The 24,584-nt window shown below is 46.9% G+C and overlaps 1 protein-coding gene across 2 annotated transcripts in view; it reads left to right on the top strand.

Moving 5' to 3' along the window:
• The first annotated feature begins 5,763 nt into the window (after nucleotides 1-5,763).
• The window catches only part of NPR3 (natriuretic peptide receptor 3), a 68,860-nt gene continuing 50,039 nt past the window's right edge, over nucleotides 5,764-24,584 (top strand). For both annotated transcript variants that reach the window (XM_038535397.1, XM_038535396.1), the window contains exons 1-2: nucleotides 5,764-7,099; nucleotides 16,660-16,782. In XM_038535397.1, coding sequence (XP_038391325.1) covers nucleotides 6,328-7,099; nucleotides 16,660-16,782 — 895 coding nt within the window. In that variant the 5' untranslated portion in view covers nucleotides 5,764-6,327. The remainder of the gene's footprint in view (nucleotides 7,100-16,659; nucleotides 16,783-24,584) is intronic.

Genomic DNA, 24,584 nt, shown 5'->3' with positions numbered 1-24,584 from the left:
GTAAGGCCTGGTGATCAGGCGATAGATAATTCCAAGCAAGTTACACGGAAGGCTTACTGTTTGGGGTTTTGAATTAATTCCTTCATTCCATAAACATTTATTGAACGCTTACTTGGTGCAGTACTCTCTACCAGGCATCGAAGGGAATTTAATAACGAGAACTGCCATTTATTAATTTCCTACCGTATACAAAGCACTCTGCATCTATTTTTTCTTTCATTTCTTTAAAACCATTTTATTTATTTATTTGAAAGAGAGAGAGAGAGAGCGAGAGCATGAGGGAGGCTGGAGCAGGGGCAGAGGGAGAGCCAGACTTCCCACTGAGCAAGAGCTGGATTCGGGACTTGATCCCAGGACACTGGTAGCATGACCCGAGCAGAAGGCAGATGACTAACCGACTGAGCCACCCAGGCATCCCCTCTGCATCTCTTTTTTCTGATCCTTACTTTTACAATACTAGGACAATATTACTATCTCCAGTGTAAAGAAATGCAAGAAAATTGAGCTCAATGAAGACACCGAAGGTCGCACAGGGAGGGGATAACCTGCCCATGCGCTGGAAGGGTCATCTGTGGGTGCTCTTTCCCACGAACGAATCCATTTCCCAAGGATACCACTTGGAAGCCCAGACCCCAGCCCAGACGTACCTCCCTGTACAGGGAAATAACATAGAGTGTGGTCATGACCCCGAGGAACACTGTGGAAGCCCAGAGGGGAGAGATGAGTGTGGCTGAGGTTTGGGACTATTAGCAAAGGTGTATGGGGGAAATAGCATCGTCTAAGAGAGTAGGACCCAAAGGCCGTGGACTTTGCCCTAAGGAGATTTTCCCAAAATTCCACTCTATGTATTTTTACTTGTGCCTTCACAAATCCTTTCTGGAAAAGCGCAATGCAATGTACAACTAAAGACACCAGCTGAATACAACAGTAACGGTATGCATGCAGGTGAGGCACGCACACTGCTTTTCGTCACTGTGCTACTCTACACATTAAATAACTTCCCTCTAAATCAATGATAGGAAAATTCTTCGTGTGGCTTGCAAATCCGAGGGAACATAGGCCAGTACTCGGGCTAAAGCAGAGCAGCTCCACATTTTTCAGAAGTCTTTCTCATGTCATTTTGTCTCAGGACATCTTCAAAGAAGTGAAAAGAGATCCTGGTTAATGGGAACCTAAGAGGACAGGCCTAAGAGGACAGGACACAGAAACAAATCTGGCCTCAAGGAAGCAAGTCCGTTAGAGCTGTTTTCAAAAGAATTCCCCCGGGCCATCTGGAACTGCAGTTTCTGGTGAAATTGAATCACAAATTCAAATAGAAAAAAATATGCAATTGCTATTATTTATAGCGCTGGAAAAAAAATCAGAGATTCGTAAAATAGAAGAAAAGGGGTCAATGAATAGAGTCGCTGCTAAGGAAAGCTGAAACCCAGAGGCAACGTCGTCGATTTAATTTTTTGGCATTCACGGATTTCTCTCCCAGGTCTTGAATGGTCTCCCTCTAAAACATCAACTATATGTTAAAACTAAAACCTCAATGCTCATTAAATTACAGAAATGTTCTGAACTGTGTGTAATATTCTTTCATCTTTTCTGCCTCTAGGGGGAAGTGTGTTTTCACCAATTCTGTCCCCGGAAGATATTTTCTCTGTGGGCCGCAGGCTGCACAGGGGTATCCTTCGAGGTGACCTCAGGGCTGGCTTCAGGAGGGAGAAGATGTTCTCCTAGAAAAATCTTGAAGCCGCCCCCCTCCCCGCCTTTTTTCCCTTTTTTGGAAGGCCCTTTACTTTAGAAGTTGCCCCTGGGGTTGTGGGGGGGAAGTTATACAGAGTATTAAAATTGGTGGAAAAAACTTCCTTATGATAGCTTCTAGCACATTTCACAGGATGGCATGTCGAGGTTCTCTGGACAACGCTGTCTTTCCTGGTGGCAGAGTTAACACGTAGACACTGGACACGTCAAAGAGTTGGCAAACGAACACTGCATATAGAAAAGTGGCCACCTTATTTTAGTAGCTTAACCTTAAAAAATACAGTTTGTGGACATGGATGAAAACGTTTCTAAATCCTATAAAAAAAGTCTACTAGCTTTTGTAATAATCATGTTAGAGCTAACATTGCCTTTCATGTGGTTAATTTTATTTTGCAGAATTTCCCTGCAACTTTCTTTTGTTTTTCTTCAGCAATTGTAGCCAGAAACAATGTACTAAATGAAAAGGTTAGCGATCTTTTTTTTTTTTCCATTTTACTGTTTTATAGAGTTGAAAGGAACATGTTTAAAAATTGACTCTAAGGGATGAATTATTGCTATTTTCTTTTTTCCTTCTTTCTTGGCTTAATCCGTCTTTATGTTTATAGTGCTGCAAAAATTCTATTATACTCTATTAATAGTTATCTTAGTGTACTGTATATCCTCAAAACTTAGCTGCATATGAAATAAAATTTTATTTTATTTTTTAAAAGATTTTATTTGTTTATTCATGAGAGACACAGGGAGAGAGAGAGGCAGAGACACAGGGAGAGGGAGAAGCAGGCCCCATGCAGGGAGCCTGATGTGGGACTTGATCCCGGGGTCTCCAGGATCAGGCCCTGGGCTGAAGGTGGAGCTAAACCGCTGAGCCACCCAGGCTGCCCGAAGTAAAATTTTAATACAAAGAATGTTATTACTTGATGAAAGTTAGCTTTGTTTCCAAATCTCTTCTACACGGCATAATAGGTGGTACATGCTTATTTCTAATTCAATCCCATTTTAAAATATTCTCAGGGATGAAGATGTATTTAAATACCTCATTTTTAGTCTTTGGCCTTAATTTACCATCTAGTGAGGAAGGGATGTCAGCTTGAGTGACTTCTTTTTTTTTTTATTTTTTTTTTTATTTATTTTTTATTTATTTATTTTTTTTTTTATTTTTTTTTTAGCTTGAGTGACTTCTAACATCTTTTCCAGTTCTGAGATTAGAGAACTTCATGGTATTCAAGAAATTTATACAGACTTTCCAGCCTCTTAGAAAAAAAAAATCTAATTTGATGGAAAGCAAACAAACTCATAACATTAAAATTCATATACTTATATTACTTCCATTAATGTGCATATTTTCAATTAAAATTTTTTTCTTTAAAAATCCTAATTTCTCATTGAACAAGTCCTGGGGAGGTAATGTATAGCACGTTGACTATAGTTAAGATTGGGTTGCATATTTGAAATTTGCAAAGAGATCTTAGAAGTTCTCATCACAAGAAGAGAATTTTTGTACCTACGCATGGTGATGAAAGTTAACTAGACTTATTGTGGTGACCATTTCCCAACATGTACAAATATGGAATCATTATGTAGTGCACTTGAGACTAATGCAATGTTACATATCAATTATACCTGAATTAAAAAAATCCTAATTTCTGCTCACAGGAAAATTTTAAGGGGCGCTTTGAGCACCAGCAAGAGCAGTAACACTGGCCTCTCGGGTTCTGCTGTTTAGTTTGGGGGCCCTTCCTTTCCACAGCTTGTCGGTGCCCTTGGGTGACATGCTGGAAGTTGAGAACTCTGATCCAAAGGCCACGGAGAGGCTATGATACCTCAACGTAAATGCACTGCCCTGGGCGTGACCCTTGGTGTGGCTGGGGCAGAGGCGTTCACGCCGGGTGCCACTGAAACCCCAGACTCTCCTAATAAGCCCACACCACTCAGTGTGCAGAATCATATCGCCATTGGCCGGTGTTCCCCAGACACAGGGCACAGAAAGCAGTAATAGGAAACCTCGGTCCCTTCACGTCTCCTGGCAACCAGTTTTGAAATCCATTAAGACCCTTGGAATTTGTGATTTAGTTGTGTCCTCCCTCTCTCCCTCCCTCCTTTCCTTCCTTCCTTCCTTCCTTCCTTCCTTCCTTCCTTCCTTCCTTCCTTCCTTCCCTCCCTCTCCTCCTTCCCTTTTCCTTCCCTCCCTCTCTTCTCAGGAGTCCAGGAAGGGTTTAATCGCTGTGAAGTGCTAAATCTCCATTCCCAGCGTGTGCCAATGACTCTCTCTGTGGGATTAAAATTTTATACAGATGCCTCTTTTGCTACTGATTAGCAGCTCTAATTAAATACATGAGACTTCTTGCAGGAGTAGGAAGGTCCTACTCGAAGATCCAGGGATCATAGTGCATAAAACCTGAAATCTAAGTGACCCAGAGGGTGAAACGTTATCCATAATTACACTTTCGGTGCCAGAAAGAACGTCAAGGAGGTGCTGTTGCTTGAAGTTGCCACGTCTCCTGAAACCCCACTTGCCTTTTCACCATGACAAATGAGAGCGATTGTTCTTTGGGGCCTCCGCGTTGAAAGAAAAAAAGGAAAAAAAAAAGGAAGAGCGAGGAAAAGAAAAGAGAAAAAGAAGAGAAGAGAAGAGAAGAGAAGAGAAGAGAAGAGAAGAGAAGAGAAGAGAAGAGAAAAGAAAAGAAAAGAAAAGAAAAGAGAAAAGAAAAGAAAAGAAAAAAGAAAAGAAGAGAAGAACAGAACCACCGCTACCAAACCCACCGAAGGCAGCGCCTGGGGCGGGGGCCTCGGCGCTGGGTCGGCTGCAAGTTTCTGCCGAAAGAGGGCGTCGGCCTAAGACTAGTAGGAAGTCGCGGACACAGTCTAATGAGAGACCATTTGAAAACATTTTCAATTTATTTTAATCTGCGGCACTTCGGCATCAGCATTCCCCAGTCCCAGGCAGCACGTTCGCCCCGCAGGTGACCTCGGTGTGGCCGGGCTGCACGCGCGCGGCAGGGCTCCCGCGGCCCCCGCCCCCGCCCCCGCCCCCGGGCGCCGACCCCGCCGCGTTTGCAGCCTGGTCTCCGCCGCCCGCGACCCGGGCCCTTCCTGGGCGGTGCGGAGCCGCGAGCGCGGGGTCTGCGGCGGCCCCGAGGAGAAGCGGTGGGGACGGGGGGAGGCGGTGCTCCTGCCCGGAGGGGACCCCCGGGTGACGACTTGGGGCGGTGTCCTCCGTTACCTGGCTCGGCCGACAAAACCCCGAGGACGCTCGGAGATGCTCGTCAGACTCCCCGCCACCTCCAGAGGCCGAGCGCCGCGCTCGCCTTTGGGAGCCACAAGTTTCGCTTTTCCGCGCGCAGCTCGCGGGCCTCGGGGCTGTGCGGTCCCCGCGGTCCTGGGGACGCGGCGGCGGCGGCGGCGGGGCGGGGGCGGGGGCGCAGGTCGCGCCCGGGCTGGCTGCGAGTTCCCGGCGCCCGGTCCCGCCGTCGGCCCTGGGCCCCTGGTCCCCGTCCCCTGACCTTGCGCCAGGGGCCCGGGAGGGGCTGGGGCCCGCCCCGAGCCGGCGCGTCACGAGGGAATCTGGCCCGAGTGAGAAAGAGGTGAGAGGGAGCGCGGGATTTACGCAGTTTTGCAACGAAACTACGCGTTTGGAGGACCACCCCCTTCCTCCAGTCCTGTTGTGTTTCTGCCCCGCGCGCGCGCGCGTGCGTGTGTGTGTGTGTGTGTGTGTGTGCGCCCGCGCTCGTTTCTTCCCTTTCAAGCACGTTTCCCCCTTTTCAAGCCTGGAGCTGGGGAGAGCGCGGGGGCGCGCGGGCCCGGGGTAAGGCGGGGGGACCCCAGCGTCGGCGCGGACGTGGGCGCCTGCGGCCTTAAGGACCCGGCGGGGCGGGCTGGGAGCTGTCGGGGTTAGGGACCCGGGAGCGCTGGGAAGGTGCGCGTGCGGGGAGGAGCCCTGATGTCAGAATGTTAATGAGAGGCTCCCCCGGCCCAGCCCCCACCGGCCCCCACCCCCGCCCCCCCCACCCGCTGGAACTACAAGCCCAGCCTCGGAGCGCCCTGTGTGGTAACACGCTCCGCGGCCGCTGCCACGCTATTTAAACGCGGGCTATGGATCCAGGAACCGGCGCGAATCAATGAGATCAAACGCGGGGGAGATGCACCGTCAATTACAAGCACTGGGACAAGTCTAACTTTTTTTTTTTTCTCTTTCTCTTTTACAAATACGCTTTCAAAAGCCATCTTAGCAACGCCCAAATAAGAAGCCACCTCTAAGCAAAATAGCATATATAAAGGGAGGGCGAATATATATATATATATTTATACGTATATATAGAAATATATTACAGGCGTACAGGTTTACGCGCGGTGAACTTTTTCTTCCTTTTCTTTCTTTCTCTCTCTCTCTTTTTTTTTTAAACGGTTGACACGGCCAGGAAGGACTCCTCCTCTGTCTTTGGGCGACGGGGGTATTTACTCTGTTTTCTTAGAGCGCCCAAGGGGGCGCAGGGACCTCGGAGAGAAGAGTGAGGCGGCGAGAGCCGGGGTGGTGGGGGGCGGAGGGCGAGCCGGCGGCGAGGCAGGCCTTCCTGCGGCGCGATGCCGTCCCCGCTGGTGCTCACCGGCCCCGCGTGCGTCTTGCTGGTCTGGGCGTTGCTGGTCGGCAGCAGCGGCGGCGGCGGCGGCGGCGGCGGCGGCGGCGGGGGCGCCAGCCTCGGCGGAGGGCGCCGGGAGAGAGAGGCGCTGCAGCCGCAGAAGATCGAGGTGCTGGTGCTGCTGCCCCAGGACGACTCGTACCTGTTCTCCCTGGCCCGGGTGCGGCCGGCCATCGAGTACGCGCTGCGCAGCGTGGAGGGCAACGGGACCGAGCGACGGCTGCTGCCGCCCGGCACCCGCTTCCAGGTGGCCTACGAGGACTCGGACTGCGGCAACCGCGCTCTCTTCAGCCTGGTGGACCGCGTGGCGGCGGCGCGCGGCGCCAAGCCCGACCTCATCCTGGGGCCGGTGTGCGAGTACGCGGCGGCGCCCGTGGCCCGGCTGGCGTCGCACTGGGACCTGCCGATGCTGTCGGCAGGGGCTCTGGCCGCTGGCTTCCAGCACAAGGACACGGAGTACTCGCACCTCACGCGCGTGGCTCCCGCATACGCCAAGATGGGTGAGATGATGCTCGCCCTGTTCCGCCACCACCAGTGGAGCCGCGCCGCGCTGGTCTACAGCGATGACAAGCTGGAGCGGAACTGCTACTTCACCCTCGAAGGGGTCCACGAGGTCTTCCAGGAGGAGGGCTTGCACACGTCCGCCTACAATTTCGATGAGACCAAAGACTTGGACCTGGACGACATCGTGCGCTACATCCAGGCCAGCGAGCGAGGTGAGCAGGAGCGCGCCCCGGCCCCCGGCCCTAACCCCGCCGCCCCGGCGGCTCTCCCTACACACCCGTGCGCTCCTCTGCGGACCCCGCTGCCCCCCTCCCGCCCCCCGCCGCACCGAGGACCCGGGACGGACGCGCACTCGGGGATGCCGCCGGGCGTGCGCTGCTTGGCTGCGACAGCCTTTGACCGTCGCCCTCCGCGGTCGCGAGGTGAATGCAGAGGTCCTGGGGAGGCGGTGGACCCGGGGGAGGGGCGCCTGAGCCGCAGCTGCGAGTGCCCAGGTCCGACAGGTGCTGTCAAGTCGCTTGGGTTTTCCTTCTTCTCTGTCCCATCGCCAGCGCCGGGCTGGTGACTGGGGGCGCACTCCCGGCTCCCTGCGGCAACCAGGGTCTGCAAGCGTCCCGACGCCGGACAACTTGTTCCCCAGCCCTTTACCAGCGCGCGCCCCCTCCCAGTGCGCTAGCCTAGGCGTTGGCTCCACGGCCGGCCGCCGCTGCCTGGCTAGCTGCCTTCGCCGGGTTTCCCTGGCTGCTCCTTGCGCAGATCCCAGCTTTCTTTTAAAGGGTCATTGTTTCGCCCTTCTCATTCCTTCCGTGGCGCTTATAAACGAGCTTCTGTGGTTTCCACCAAAAATGCATCGCTGTGTCTGGACCCAGGCGACACTCCGTCCGCCCCCCGCCCCCGCCGCCCCCAGCCCCGAGCCCCGCGCCACCGCACCTTCCGCACCAAGGTCTCTAAAGCGCCCCGAGCTAGGCTGTGCGGGAGCGCGCGCTGGGCAAGTGGGCGCTTACAGCCTTTGCACGTGCGCCCCAAGTTTTCTCCTCCCGTCTGTGGGAGTTTGCATAACCAGCAAAACCGGACAAAGCTCGTGGCTGAGGATGGCGGCCGCGGCTACCGGGAGCGGGAGGGGAAATGGGTGGGGGGGGCGCGGATACCTAATCTCAGAAGCCCCCAGTGCGGCCCATTTCACTGCAGTGTAGGGTGCGTGGAGGTGGGCTGAGGTGCCAGCATAGGAGAGTTGCCTCCTTCCTGGTGTCAGGTTTGGGGTGCACCGTGCTAGAGGAATCCCCCCTCGGCTCCCCCCTCGGCGTGCACGCCCCTGGATTGCCGGTGGGGCAGTCCCGGCACAGCTCCCCACGACCCCGCGCGGGGAGGCCAGAGGCGAGAAGGGCTGCGCCCCACGCAGGGCTAGTCCACGATCTGGCACGGGCAGCGCCGCCGGAAGCCAGGGGCCCCGGCGCAGGTGAGGGGGGCAGGGGCCCCCCGGGGGGCGCGCCCAGGCCGCCCCCGAGCCCGGCTTGGCCGCTCGCACGCGGGAGCGCACGCGCTCCTCGGAGAAGCGGCGGGAGCTGTTGACGGTGGGTGCGTGACCTGCAGGCTGTGGGCGCCCAGTCCCTGCCCGACAGGCAGGCGGGCGCAGGGTTTGCTGAGGAGGATGAAGGGCCCTTGCGTCCCAGCCCCGCGGACTCGCCACGCCCGGCGGACAAACCCACGTGTGCTTCCTCCCGCCCGGTCCCGGGGTCCTGCGCAGCCCGGTAGACCCGGGGTTGCCCCGTTCCCCGAACCTGACTCTTCCCCGCTGGGCTCTAGGGGGCCTGGCACGTCCGGGGCCGGCTTTGGGGCAGGAGGCGCGCGGGGTGGTGGTGGTGGGGGTTGACCTGCGGGCGGGAGCCCCGGCTGCCAGGGCGCCTGTGCGGCCGCAGCCCTGCGGGTCGGGACGCCGGCGGCCTCCCCTGCGCGCGCGGCCTGAGAGTCATGGCCTAGGGGCGCCCGATGGGGGCGGATCGCGCCCCCGGACCCCTGTCTCCCGAGGCTGAGGCTGAGGCCGGGGGCAGGGAGGCGCCGGGGCCCTGGTGGGCCTGGGGGCTTCGGAGAGCTTGGGCTGCAGCTGGGTGCCGCGGAGTATCTCTGATGACCGAAGCCTCATAGCTGTTCCCAGGTCTTTTTGCTGCAGCAGCAGCAGTAGCAGCTGCTTTTATTTTGTCCAAGATCGAGTTTAGCGGTCAAAGTTCGCGGGGCTGCACTGTGTATGTTTTACAGGTGATGAGGCTACCATTCTTACTCTGAAATATATTTCCGACAGTGACTTGGCAGAAAGAGAAACATTCATAAATAATAAAACAAAAGCAGTTTCGCTCCTAAGTCTGTTAAACACCCCGATTCCCACCCTAGGTGCTCGGTAACAAAGCTCTCTCCAGCGATCTTTGACTAATCACCCTTACTTTGCCCTAAGCGGTTAAAGTGTTTCATAGGGCTTCGGTACAGGGGTTCGGTGGAGTTTGACTTCCAGAGCACCTGCCCCGGCTCAGGCGTTACTGGCATAAGAGGTTGACCTGCTACTACATCTCACACCTCAGGCTCCTCAGGTAAAGGGGAAGTTGTTGGGGTGGCCTGTCTTGGGGATGCCGAGAGGGTTAAATGAGCTGACCCACAGCATGTGCTGAAACAGTGCCAGACACATACCTAGGGCTCAGTAAACGTCAGGTTTGATTGTGGCTCTTATGATTTTATGTATATGATAATAATCACCCTCACCGAGGTGAGGCCACGTCATGGAGAAAGAGCCCTGGCAGGAGAAGGAGGTGCTCTGGCTTTGGCATCTCCACTCGGCTGCTGCTGCTGCGTGGCCTCTGCAAAGCATTTACCTTCTCAGAAGGAGAATTTCCTCCTCCTAAAACAGTGAGGTCAGATGAGAATCAGGCTTCTTCACACTGATCTGTGGTTTGGATTTGTGCTCATTCAAATATTAAAAACATAACTGACCACATTTTTGTTCTTGAAAGCTCCGTATTAAAGATCATAGAACCAGAAAGTAGCCTCCCCCCTCCAGCCCCCGTTTTTTGGAGATAACATTTTTAGCACTTTTTCTGAACTTACTCTCATCTTTAAAATCATATCACAAATGTTTGAATTTCTTAATGGGTAAAAACTGATGTGCCACCATCTCAAATAGTAATGACTAGAATTTCACTTGTCTGTGTGCTGTAAAAGGAAGAGCTGAGGAGCATTAATTATCCCTTTCAGGGATTTACCGTTGAAGCAAATAATTACATTTTTCCCCCTCTTTTGTTTTTAACCAACATGCATCATCACCAAAATACACATACCTGAGTCTGTATTAGTAAAAAAGTGATGATCTTTACTTAAAACTTATTCAATTCTACAGTCCACTACTGCCCTCAGTATTCTAGAGTCAGCAATAAATTTATTTTTAAAAAGACAAGTTTAAAAATATTTTTTTTTCAAGCAACAGAAGCTAGCAATTGTCTTGTCTATACACCTTAGGAGGTGCAGAACTAGAGGTAGTATGTACACACATTTTTGTATAATGAACTGCAGTTTTATCCTTTTAGTCATTAATGTTGATGTGGGCCTGCTAACAACTATAGAGATAACAGTATTTAATCAGTACAAGAGTCATTTATTTTTAGAATTAGGCTGGAGTAAATGACCAAGTGGTTGATAAGCAGAATTTTTAAGCAAAGAATGTATGATAAGTGTAAAATAACTAACAGCAGGGGGAAAAAAGAAGCATTGTAAGCTGCAGGGTAGAAGCTCTGAAAGCCTTTGGAGTGGATGGACCTTTGTGAACAACAAAAATAAAAGTGCAATCTCTATTTTGCAAACGAAACCCAATATATAGTGTAGAAATGGCCAGAAAGAAGTCCTTTTTTCAAAAATAATATTAATTTTATGGGGGTTGGTTATATAGCTATATAGTTTAAAAAGTCAGAAGATTACAGGAGCCTAATTAGGAACAAAAGTTTCCTGTCTCCTGCTTCCCATGCCTTACTTCCCCAAGGAAAGCATTTGCAACCCTTGCAGCGACTTCTGTAGGTATTTGACTTTGTACTTCTAAATGACATGTTACATTGATTATTTCAGTTGGAGGTTTTCTCTCCTGCCATCCCAGGGGCAGATGATAATTTAGTTCTCTTCCCCTGCACGGGTAATCACATGCTCAAGCTCTCCTTGCAAACATCCTTTCAGAATGGTTGTATAAAAATTTTTTGGTTAGCTCAGCTTTCAATGTCTATATCATTATTGCCTTCTAAATGCTATTTGTAGTTGGACCAAATGGGCTATTATGACAATATTTTCTTTATTGTTCTGGTTTTCTTCGGGTTGAAAAAAAAAAAAGCCTGTTTTTGGTTGTTTGCTTAGTTTCCTATGGACTTGAAACTAAATCATCCATCAACTCTATTTTAAGCCCTGAGATGTTCCAGTTTGATTCTTTTTTTCTTTCCCTTTTTAAAAAAGATTTTATTTCTTTATCTGAGAGTGAGAGAGAGAGAGAGAGAGAGCACAAGCAAGGGGAGGGCCAGGGGAGAGGGAGACATAGGCTTTCTGCTGAGCAGGGAGCCCAATGTGGGGCTCAATCTCAGAACTCTGGATTATGATCTGAGCTGAAGGCAGATATTTAACTAACTGAGCCATCCAGGTGCCCCCAGTTTGGTTATTTTCTAAGAAGGCTGCACAGTTGTCACTCTGGAGTCTTTCTTTAATACCCCCTACAACTTCCACGGCCTCCCTTTCTCTCTCTCTGATTAGATCCCTATGTGTTCCTCTTTCTTGGTTTATGCTCTTGTTTGGTGAAGCACATCCTCCGGGAGCTTTCTCTGAAAGGAAGGATGAGAGCTAAAACTGGATACCTTTCATGACCAAAAATGTCTTCATTCTACGCTTATACATTATTATGGACATCTAGGTTGGAAGTCATTTTCCCTCAAGATTTGAAGGATTGTCTTATATGTAAATTCCAATGTTGCTACTAGGAAGCTTGAATTGATTTGGGTTCTTGACCTATTGTTTGTTATCTGTTATTATTTTTTTTTTCCTGAAAAATTTCAGAATTTTCTCTTTGCTCTCAAAGTTTTAACATTTTGTTATGATGTATTTTCATGCCAGTATCTTGCCTTATGCACTTCAGAGTATTGGGGGATACACCTCTTCAGTTCAGAAACTCATGTCTTTCAGTTCTAAAAAAATTTCTTAAATTATTTCTTTTATCCCCTTAATTTTCTCTGTTCTGTCTGGAAAGAGAGAACAGAGATGTTATTTGTGTTATTTGGATGTTAGACTTCTTGAATTGAAACTCTATCTTATCTCTTTTTTCCTACTTCCTACCTGTTTTTTAAAAAGAAATTCCTCTTATTTAGATATTTCCTTGACTATTCCCCAAATTTCTATTAAGTTTTGGTTTCTAATTTCTGCTATCATGTTTTCAATTTGCAGTACATTGCATATCTTGGTTTGCTTCCATGAAATAACATCTCTCTTCTTTTTTTGAGCTTAGAATCAAATGGAAGATAGGTGCAAGAGTCAGCTGGAGAATATGAAAGTGTTTCTTTTTTAAAGATTTTATTTATTTATTTGAGAGAGAGAGAACGAGCAAGCACATGACTGGGGGGAGAAGCAGAGAGAGAGAGAGAGAGAGAGAGAGAGAGAGAGAAGCAGACTCCCCCTGAGCAAGGAGCCTGATGCAGGACTCCATTCCAGGACCCTGAGATCATGACCTGAGTAGAAGGTAGATGCTATATTGACTGAGCCACCCAGGTACCCTGAAAATGAAAATATGTTTTTATTATTGATAAAACCTATTGGAAAACAAGGATTTAGATTTGTTGCCAAAAGGGCCTACTTACTGTTACTTCTCCCTTAATATGTGCCCTCTGCAAGCAGACACATACCTGAAAGAGGAAGGGAGAAAGGACTGGCATGCCATTTTTGTTTTTAGATTCACCAATCCAATAATTTACTCCTTTTCCTCCGGTGGGAGAGAGGATGAATGAAGGCACTTGCGGGATGAGGAGGGTCACCCTCTTAGAGTTTGCTCCAGATGAAAACATGAGACTGGGGAAAAGATACCCCCCTAACTCAGATATGGTACCTGGACTGTTTCTGGTTCTCTGAGTTGGCTTCTTGTGGCCACCCCCTGGCACTTCTCTCTGCCATTCTTAGGGTGATCGCAAAGTCACTTACAGAGGACACTGGGAGTCAGATGGTGGAAGGTGCCATGGGACATCACAAGTTCTCTGGCAAAGAGAGAGAAATAGAGCAGAATGCTGAACAGTCCATCCAGAAACTTAGAATCACACCATCATCCCACCTTCTACAAGTTCAACAATTTGACCAAAAAAATTGACTATGTATATATTTAACTGTGCTTAAATACAGCATAAATTGTCTTAATTGACCTTCATTTAAGCAGCCTGCAGCATTAACTGCAGCTCTCTTTTTCTCCATACACTTTATTGACTGTTGGTGAATGCTGGTCATTGTATACTTCTCCTGATTATGCCCACACGCTTCTCACACTTGTCCACGTTCTTTCCAAGAGTTGTCACCAAATCCGTTTATACCAGTTGTACTTATTATAATAAGTGTGTAATTTAATTAGTTATTATATAAACTGAAGAAACATGAGTCGGAAGAGAAAGCTATTTCAGTGAAAACTATTTTAAACCTTCTGACAGATTGTATAAAGGCAAGTTGCTAAAAATAGTTGCTGTTGAATTAGGCATGAATGAAACGGCCCTAAGAGATTCGGGAACATCCTAGAAATCTAAAAGGATTCTGCGTTCCCTCCGCTTTGCCAGTGTCTGTAAAGTGCTTGTTCCAACTTAAACTGGATGATAATGTGCATTACGGACTTCTTTTATGCAAGAAAAAACAATATCCTGCCCATGAACTTCGAAACTAGAGAGTTTTGAGAGTTGAACTGCATGGTCCACACAAAATGGATGAAATCTAAAATAATCAAAGTCTGCTCGGAGAGCCTCAGTGCTGTCCTGTGTCACTCCTGCTCAGTCCCAGCAGGTACTGACATTTAAAGAAGGAATTTGTCTGTCAGAAGCCTATCTTGGTGGTCATGGAAATAGGGAGAAGGAGATGGGCCAGAGCTGTAAAAATAGACAAAGAAGTGATGGGGGGCAAGTGTTGGGCAAGGGCCCAGCCAGGACTTAGGGAAGCCTGTGTTCCATCATGAGGGCACAGCGGTTAGGTCCTGGGGTGGTAAAGCACTTACAAGGATGCTTAGGGTTACCAAGGCTTGATGCCTTTGGATGCCTGAATCCTCCAACAGACCTCCCTGGTTAGGATTTCATCCTCACTAACATACTGCTGCGTACAATTTGGCTTCTCATTTGGCATGCCCAGGTACATGTTGACACAAATGTGTTTGTGACAATTCTGGCCCTCATTAAAATGAAGGAATATGCATTTGAGAGTATCTAAAAACATCTGAGTTAGGTTATTGGGATTCTGACTCCAAACAAGGACTCTACTCTTTATGCACTGACAGGTTCTCTATCTGGGGGTTTAGGGCCAGACTCCAGACTATGATCAGCTGATCACAAGATGACGAGGGCTGCTGGTGGACAGTCAGCTAGAGCCTCCGGGGGCCTTCTGTAGATGCCCACTCTTGGAATCTGCACTCTTCAAACTTGTCCAGCCTCCGCCTTTTCCTTATTGGCTGCTCTGTTGCGGGCACTGTGGCTCTTTCATCATTTCTGGGACTAGAATTTGAATCCGAGCTAAAATAAGGGTCTAGGTCATAATGAGTGATGAAAAGTTTCTTTCAAAGCTTCCTTACTGAGGCATCTTGGTATTTGACTCTTTATCCCAAATATATAACAATATTTCGAGGCACAAACAACACCTACTCCCACAGTTAGAGACCTTTTGGAATTTTGTATTGTTAAAACTTGTTCTCTAGACCTTTAGCCTGCACAGCAAGCCCTTCTGTAGTAAGAAATGTCAGAGTCATGATCTAACACTCTGAATTAACATGTGTAATAAATGAAATATCAACAGGCGCCTAACCCTTCATGGAGGTTGCCAAGGTAGCTTTGGCACAGCCTGAAGTTTGCTTTATGTCTTTCAGCACCCATGCTTTTACAAAGAACAGACACATCTCGGAGGGCTGGCGTGCATGGTGATAACATGGGGACAGCCCCCAGGGTTCTCCGGGTCACCTCTCTCCGTGTGTGCAGCCAAACTCAGTGGTCTGCATGGTGGGGACCAGGCCGTGGACAGCGATCCAGTTAACTGGAGAACGGCCGGGCACCCACTTCACCCTAGCCTGTTGGAGCTCTTGGGGGGCGGACAACCATGTTTTGGAGCCACTTAAAGCTGCTCAGGTTTGGCAGTGTGGGTAGAAACTGAGCGAACGTGAGGAGGGACCTGCAGTCTTGTTAACTATTTCCTATATATGGTGAGACAGCTTGAGAAAAATGTTTCGGAATTCAGGCAGAAAGCTTATACTGCTCACCGCCTCCTCTGATTTGCCAAACGACAGTTCCCCCTAAAACCACTCAGTTTGCTTTTTTGGGAAAATGTACTTACTATGCTATTCAGTACAAAAAGCAGGTGATACTCTTCACTGGCTTACACTGGGCAAATCTGATGACAGCTTTGAAGTATTTTTTAAAAACTTTATTTCGAAATAATTTTATACTTTTGGAAAAGATGTAAGAAAGTATAAAGAACTTTCCCCAGCCTTGACCCAGACTGTCACCAATAGTTAACATTTCGCCCTATATGCTTTCACTCCAAATCTCTCCCCAACTCCTTCCCTTCCTACCCCCTTTCAACACACACACACACACACACACACACACACACACACACACACTTTTTATGAACCATTTGAGAGGTAAGTAGGGCCATCATGCTCTCTTACTCCTAAATACTTAAGTGTGTGATTACAAGAGCGAGGGCATTCACTTACATAACTACAGTGTAAGTATGAGAAGCAAAAACTTTTTTTTTTAAAGATTTTATTTATTTATTCATGATAGAGAGAGAGAGAGAGGCAGAGACACAGGCAGAGGGAGAAGCAGGCTCCATGCAGGGAGCCCGATGTGGGACTCCATCCTGGGTCTCCAGGATCCTGCCCTGGGCCTAAGGGAGGGCTCAACTGCTGAGCCACCCAGGGATCCCGGAGATGCAAAACCTTTAACACAGATGCAATACTGCTAATTTACAGCCCCATCTCTCCAGTTGTCTCAATGATGCCCTTTCTAGCAAAACATATATTTTTAAGATTTTATTTATTTATTCATGATAGACATAGAGAGAGAGGCAGAGACACAGGCAGAGGGAGAAGCAGGCCCCACGCAGGGAGCCCAACTCGGGACCCGATCCCGGGTCTCCAGGATCACGCCTTGGGCCAAAGGCAGGCGCTAAACCGCTGAGCCACCCAGGGATCCCCTCCAACATTTTTTTTTTTATTATTACCTTTCTTTTAAGGATGCAAGATCACACATTTCGTTTTCTGCTCCTCGGAGTCTTTTAGGCGTAGAGCATTCCCAAAGCTGGGTGTTGGGGGCCCCCGCCCAGCTCCCCGGTGCGCAGTGGACCCCGAGGTGCGGGGGGCAGGCGGGTGGGCGGCCGCGGCCTCGTGGTCCCCGGTTGCGCGGGCGTCGGCTGGCGGCCTCCCGGTACAGCCGCCGGTCTGTCCCTCCGCCGTTGGGAAGGAACGAGTGGGGGGGTGGCTGGGGGCTAGGTGAGCACCCCCGCCGGGCCGGGTCTGACGCGGTGTGCTCCTCCCCCGCAGTGGTGATCATGTGCGCGAGCGGCGACACGATCCGCGGCATCATGCTGGCGGCGCACCGGCGCGGGATGACGGGCGGCGACTACGCCTTCTTCAACATCGAGCTCTTCAACAGTTCTTCGTACGGTAACTGTGCTTCCAGCCCCCCAACCCCCAACCCCCAACCCCCATCAGGTGTCAGAACAGGTCCCCAGGGCGGCCCGGGTGGCCCAGCGCTGTGGCGCCGCCTGCGGCCCAGGGCGCGACCCTGGAGACCCGGATCGAGGCCCGCGTCGGGCTCCCTGCGTGGGGCCTGCTGCTCCCTCGGCCTGGGTCTCTGCCTTTCTCTCTCTCTCTCTGTCTCTCATGAATAACAACAACAACAACAAAATATTAAAAACAAAAAAGAAAAAAAAAGGAACAGGTCCCCAGGAAGCCAGCAATGTGAATTCCCTCCATAGATTCGGTTCCATTAAAAGGATTTTTAGAAATTTTTGATACTCTCCTAAGTCCTCAAGCTCTTCTTCTCTGGGAACCCCGAGCAAGAGGGTGCCTCATACTGGGGGGTGCCAGGGGACTTGTCCGGGTGAGAGCATAGCTCTGGGCGCTCCAGATGGTCACAAATCCAGCCCCAAAGACCCCCCCTTCCAGGGTGTTTCCAGCTGCAGGTTACCACCATGAGGGGCTTTGGGAATATTTTAATGAGATGTGGGCATGATTTTTAATAGAATAGACTAGAATATGTCAAGGTAATAGGACATGTCAAAATGTGTCGCACATTGCATGCATATTATTACTTCATAAAACTTATTAATATAATTGTATGTGTGTATCTATTTAAGCACGTTACACATATGTTTGTAATGGGCTGCAGTGTGAAAGCAAAATACTCCTTATGGGCGAATTGGGGTAAAGCATTTGAAAGCTACTGCTCCCAGCCCCTTCCTTCCAGATGACCACAGGTTAAGCCTCCCCTCTTTAGAAGTTTGAGATCCACCAACGCCTCTGATTGAAAGCATAGGATTCTTTAAAACAGATCTGGGGAACTTCTGGGTGTTTCTGTGCTGGAGGGTGGTTGAGAAGGCCAGGGAAATCACAGGTTCAAAACACATCCTCCACACGTGGTTAGGGCTCTCTCCAAGGGGACAGCATGCGACAATGGAACATTTTCTCAATATTTCTCAAATACTGCACATTGGCTGCTCAGAACGGAGCAGTGATAGGGAATCATTAGTGTACTTGTAACAAATGGCTTGTTTATGCTGAACTCTTCTTGCTGTCGAGAGACAGACAGGATCTAAACCTTAAAGGATACACCTCAGTTTCCTGCTCTGATTCCCTGGCTTAGTCAAACAACTCAAGCAATAGAACATTGTGCATAAACAGATAATAAAACAGAGTTCTCACAGGGCTAAAGAAAAGTTGACGAAACAAAAGTAGCTCCTGCTTCCTGTAGTGGATAAGGTTGAAGAGTTGAGGCTTGCAGGATGAACACCCATTTTTTCCTCCTTGCTGTCATGGTTCTCTTTCCCCTTCTTTGGCATAAGCCAAATGGTGGTCTCATTTTTTGACCCCAGATCAGAATGTAATTATATTATTGGCTATAATATTGAGTTCACAGAGATAGTGACAGAGACTGGTGAGAATTATTAAACATTTATTCTGAGTTTTGCACATTGGTGATGCAAACATAGTATTTATTTGGAGAAAATGCATGTGAATGCACATTATAAATGGGCCAGTGCAGTGCAAATATTAGGTATTGGAATTCCTCGCATCCACAGATAAAGTTTGTAGTACTTTGCTAATCACCATACGTGAGTATTACAGAACATTTGAGAAACAGAAAATCACAGGGAAGAAAATAAGCTACCGCCCGGAAAATTCTGCCGCCCAGCTAAAGTTTAATCATAATATTTAGAAGCATGTGCATCTTGCTTATTTTATAAAAAATATATTTATAAAAATATTTTTCAATAAAATGGTTATACTATTTGAAATGTGGCTACACAGGGTTTTATAATGCTGATAGGCCATCTTTACCTGACCAGTCTCTCATTTTTCAATATTTATGTTGTTCTCAGCTTTTTACTATTAAGAATAATGCTATATTGAGTAGTCTTGTGTGTGCGTCACATATGTGTATATATATATAAATGCTTTTGCAACAGACTATGAGTTTGTATGTTTTCCTGCATCCTTACATCATCTAACTTTTAAATTATTTATTCAAATTTCTTTTTATGCAAAGTTTTGCAGTTTCTTCATTTATATTCTGTACCATTCTTGTTGAATTCATTTTTAGATATTATGTTCTCGGATATTATTAATGATCATGTTCTTTTCCCATTACATTTTATAACTGTAGTTGCTTTATAGAAAAGCTAAGAGATTCTGTTTTATTTATCTTGCAAGGGTTCCATATATTAAATCCCCTATTCCAATAGCTTTTATATCATTTTTATATAGCAACAAGAGTTCTTCCCCATTTTGTCAGTTGAACATTTTCTTTTTCTTTTTTTATCGCATTGGCAAGAACCTCCAGGATAATATTATATAACTATGATGATACTTTAATTTCTGACTTCTTGAATTGAAGTAGATGTTAATGTATCCTTTTATTTCTAGTTTGTTAAGTGTGGTTTTAAAAATTGGAAATGAGTGGTGAATTTTATCACGTACATTTGACCTATTCTTTTAATACATTTCCTAAGACTGAACCAATGTAGTGTTCTTGGAATTAAGTATACTTTGTCATGATGACTTTTTTAGGTGTACTGCTGATTTTAACTTTTTAGTATCTTATTTAGGATTTTTGAGTCTATATTCATGCGTGAGGTTGGACAGAGTTTTCTTGCCTTGAGGTGGTATTGCCAGATTTTAATATCAGGTTTATATTAGCTTTATAAAATTAATTGGGACACTTTCCATTGTTTTTGTGCTCTAGAACAGTTTATATACCATAAGAATATTCCTTGAAAGATGGAAACAATTCAACTCTGTATCTGGACCTAACTTCTTTTTAGAGGTAATTTTTGAAAAACTTAAAAAAATTTATTTTGAAATAATTTAGACTTACAGAAAACTTGCAAAAATAATAGAGTTCATATATACCTTTTATCCAGATTCCTCTAATGTTAATAATTTAAATAGCCATACTATAATTATCAAAATAAGAATATTAACATTGATACAATACTACTAACTAAACTACAAGCCTTATTTGAAATTGACTGCTTTTCCTCCTCATGATCTTTTTCTGTTCCAGGATCCAATCCATTTAGTTGTATCTTCTTAATCTTCACCAATCTGTGTTATTTCCTCAGTCTTTCTTTGTCATTCATGACCTGACACTTTTGATGAGTCTGTTATTTTGTAAATTGTCTCCCAATTTGGATTTACCTGTTGTTTTCACATGGTAAGATTGAGTTTATACTTATTTGTCAAGAATACTACAAAAATGACATCGTGTCCTTCTCATTGCATGGTATCACGGCATAAGAAGTCATAGCCATGTGACTTACTCTTGGTGATTTGGGGACAACTTTTTAAAATGCATTTTTCCTTGTGTTCAGTTTTTCTGCTTCTTGAAACTTAAACTGCGTAGAGTTTATACATTGTGCTCCATACAACTTTCAGAGTATCCTTGGAGTTTCTGATTAGACCTCTTTTCATTTTTATCTTTTATGTAATGGTTGCTTAGGCTTTGGGCTCTGGTATCAGTCTGGCAAATTGAGGTAACCCTGCCTTCCCCTGCCGGCCTCAGTTTCTTTTAACGGTAATAATAGTACTTACCTCATGGCATCAAGCTGAGTAATAGATGAGGTAATGTATGTGAGATACATAGCAAACACCTTGAAACATAATGAGTGTTTAATAAATGTTAGTTATATTAGTAGTCTCAGTTTACTTTGATGATTATATATAGTTCTTAAAAAATGGTAAGTTTATACATTTTTCTTGGTGTAGTTTATTTTTAAAAATATTTATTTATTTGAGAGAGTGAGAGACAGAGAAAGTGAGTGAGGAGGAGGGGCAGGGGGAGAGGGAGAGGGAGACTCCCACCTGAGCAGGGAGCCCCAGGTGGGGCTTGATCCCAGGACCCTGAGATTATGACCTGAGCCAAAGGCAGACACTTAACCAACCCAAGCACCCCTCTTGGTATAGTTTTATAGATAAGTTTAGGCCATATAGTCTGTTAACAGATTGGCCAACTTTTATCTAATACGGTTTAAAAATGGATGTAGGTGCATTAGGAACTACATTTGCATACAAATAACGAAGACTTCGGCCTATAGTGATTTAAACAAATGTAGAGGTTTATCCTCTCACCTGTAAGAAGTCCAGAAGTGGGCAGCCCGGTGTAGAGGTGGTGGTTCCATGTCATCAGGGATCCAAGCTTCTTCTGTATTTTGGCTCCCTTAATCTTAGTGAACAGTGTCCATCCTCAAAATCATAAGACGGTGGCTAGGACTCCAGGGATGGTGTATTCATTCTAGGCAAGACGAAGAGGGAAAGATGACAGGCAAGCAGAGACCATCTCACCATCTCAGTTGACTCAGTTCTGTTTGAAGGTCTCTCTGGAAGCCCCTCTCACTAACTTCTACTTACTTTGCTTCTCCTAGTTGTGAGAGATGCCAGGAAATGTGTATTTTCAGCTAGACTCAGTGTCACCCCAAAGCAATTTAGGAATCTGTTACTAAGGAAGAAGCAAGAATGGGTATAGGGAGGCAAATGTCTATGCTTGCCACAAACCCTGAAGCCCTCCCTGTTCCTCCCTAGGGCAGAAGCAGTAAACAGAATCTTCTGGCAGGCAGAGAGACCTAGATCAAGGTTCTGGTGTCTATCATCAGTAAGGGATCTTCTCTGAGATTTTTTTTAAAAAGATTTATTTATTTATTTGAGACAGAGAGTGTGTGAGCCCAGGTGCACACATGTGCAAGAGTGGGGGGAGGGGCAGAGGGAGAGAATCTTCAAGCAGACTCCCTGCTGAGCGTGGAGCCCCACACGGTGCTTCATTCCACGACCCATGAGATCATGACTTGAGCCAAGACCAAGAATTGTAACCTTAACCGACTGAGCCACCTAGGCTCCCCATTGTGCCCTAAGAATCAGATACATGTTCATGAAAAGTTCTTCAACATCCTTTTCTACCTGTGCTTCCTCACACCAAACTCTACACCAGTTCTAGAAAAAGGCTGTATTTTAATTAATACTTACTTGCTATTAGATCTTAAAAGAACCCCATATTGATAGTGTCCATATTTACTAATTACTGGATTGTTTGTTCTTGGTGAGAACTCAAAAAAATTCTCAGATCTGCTCAAATTATGGTTATAGGAATTCAGAATATATTATGGAGGATTTCAAATGATGGAGAATAAGACTGACAGGATAGGTTTAAAAAAATCTAGAGAAGTGGTGTCTGGGTGCCTCCCTCAGTTGGTTAAACATCTGATGCTTGATTTCAGCTCAGGTCATGATCTCAGGGTTCAGGGATTAAGTTTTCTGTCAGGCTCTGTGCTCAGCATGGGGTCTTCTTGAGATTCTCTCTCTGCCCCTTCCCCCTGCTCACACACATGCTCTCTCTTGTAAATCAATAAATCAGTATATCTTTTTTAAAAATCTAGAGAGAAGATGATATTATATTGCCCTGTAGAGTTCTAAATAGCACCTATCAGCATTCTTATTCACTGGCATTATCGTCTTTGGATGTAAGTTAGGTGGCAAGTTATTTGGGCGATCCTGTCCAGGGCTGTTAAGATTATTGTAGAGCTTTCTTGACTTCCTGATAACTCAGAGGGCACTAATTAAGGTAAACATGGAGGTATAGTAGAGTTAGAGGATGCACATCAATTATTTGACTTGCTAGATTTATTATGTTTTACTATAAAAGTAATACATATGCACATTAAAGTCAGTTTGGGATGATGTGAAAAGAAAAAGAATTCTCACACAATCTTTGAACTGTAACGGGTTTTTTTTTAAAGATTTTATTTATTCATGAGAGACAGAGGCAGAGACACAGGCAGAGGGAGAAGCAGGCTTCATGCAGGGAGCCCGACGTGGGACTCGATCCCGAGTCTCCGCAATCACGCCCTGGGCTGAAGGCAGGCGCTAAACCGCTGAGCCACCCAGGGATCCCTGTAACAGTTGTTAAATCACATTTAGACACTTCCTCTTCTGATCTTACTTTCTGTGTTACTTTTGTTTTTTTAACATTTTGTCATCCCATCGTATGTTCATTTTTAAAGCTTGGGACACCTCAAAGTCTGATGAGATGAATATGGAGCAGGGATGGCATGGCAGCAGTGTTTGGAGTCTGGCTTGCATTTGAATCCTGCTTTTGTTTATTATCTAAGGGACTTAGGGCACATCAATCTCCTTGAGTTTCCTCATCTGTATGGTGGCAGTTATACTTACATCTTCCTCATGGAGTTTTTAAGAAGATTAAAGAATGAAATGCTACAGCCAATGCCATTCACAATGGCATCACCCACTAAGTGGTGCTGTTATTACTGTTGGGAGCAACTGGACCAGCCTAGTTCGTGGCAAGCATGTAACACCTGGATGTTTGGAGAGGGTGGGGTGAGCCGAGGTCAAGAGCCATAATGCTACACAGCCAGCCCAGGTGAGCTTCAGGCATTCATTTCTTGGACATCTTCTGTGTAGTCTCGGCTAGTTATCCCGGTGTGGGTGCCCCTTGCCAGCGCCAGCTCCGTGGCCACGAGATTGCTGAGTACAGGGCTTGGTGACGAGCAGGTTATCTCTTTCACAAATATTCTGTGCTCTTACTCTACACACAAGTTTGGGGCTCCATGATGTTTAATACAAAACAAAGCAAATTCACTTTCCTCGTTTCTGAAACAACTGCGAAGAGTCACCTTCCTTACTTTTCACTCAGTAGACTTCTTTTTCCTCTTCTTAATCTCGTGCTCAGGACCACTGGAAGAATATGACGTTAGTGCTCGCCACTCTGCAAGTGTTATCATCAAGGTCACCGACGGCCTTCTCCGTGCCTCTAAAGCAGTGCTGTCCAATGGGCCTTTCTGTGATGCTGACTGTGTTCTGTGCTGCCCAGGGTGGTGGCTACCAGCCCCATGTGGCTACCGAGCACCCAACGTGTGGCACGCGAGACTGGGAAACCGAATTCTAAATTGTACTTAACTTTAGTTAATTTAAATCTAAATAGTCACACATGTGGCTGGTGGCTGCTCTCTTAGGCAGCACAGCTCTAGAGCATTCCATATTGTTTCCACCAGTTTCTTTCTGGAGACCCAGGTTTTCTTAGTGCTGGTCGGCCCAGCATTCTTTGGTTCCGTGTCAGCTCCTCTCTGTCTCCTCATACTCCTCCTGCCCACTAGGAACACCATCCCCAAAGTGTCTGTGCCCGGCCCTTCCCCCTTCGCTTTCTTATCCAGTGCAGTCAGGCCCTGGTCTAACTCGAGGCCATCTGGAAATGACATCCAGCTCTCTCTCTAGCACTCACTCCTCTTTCTGGCTTCACACCACTATTTCCAGCTCCAGCCCGGTGTTGTCACTTGGGCATTCTGGAGTTGGTCACCTTGGATTGACCGTGACCCTAACTGAAATCATTACCATTTCCACATCACTTCCCTCCTCCTCCATCTGGCTCTGCTCTTTCCTCTAATTACAACCCCTTTTGCTTTCCTCTCTGGCGTCACCAGCGATGTGCCTCCCTTCCTGGTGTCCCTCACTCCCTCACTGTGGTAGAGTCTTGAGATTCCTTCACACTGTCCTCTCCTTTCATTCTCAAGGGCTCTCCCTCTTCTTATGATTCTAAAAGCAGTAAATATTGAAAATTCACTAGATTCACACACCCACATATGCAAAAAAAAAAAAAAAAAGAAAGAAAGAGCAAAAGAACACTTGCTCGTGGTTCTAACTATGCAGAAAAGCACGTTTGGCTTTTTGGAGTGTGACTTCCT

This window comes from Canis lupus, chromosome 4 (assembly GCF_011100685.1).
Source record: "Canis lupus familiaris isolate Mischka breed German Shepherd chromosome 4, alternate assembly UU_Cfam_GSD_1.0, whole genome shotgun sequence".
NCBI lineage: Eukaryota > Metazoa > Chordata > Mammalia > Carnivora > Canidae > Canis > Canis lupus.
Note: the sequence above shows the minus strand (reverse complement) of the source record. Positions and strands in the feature narration are given on the sequence as shown.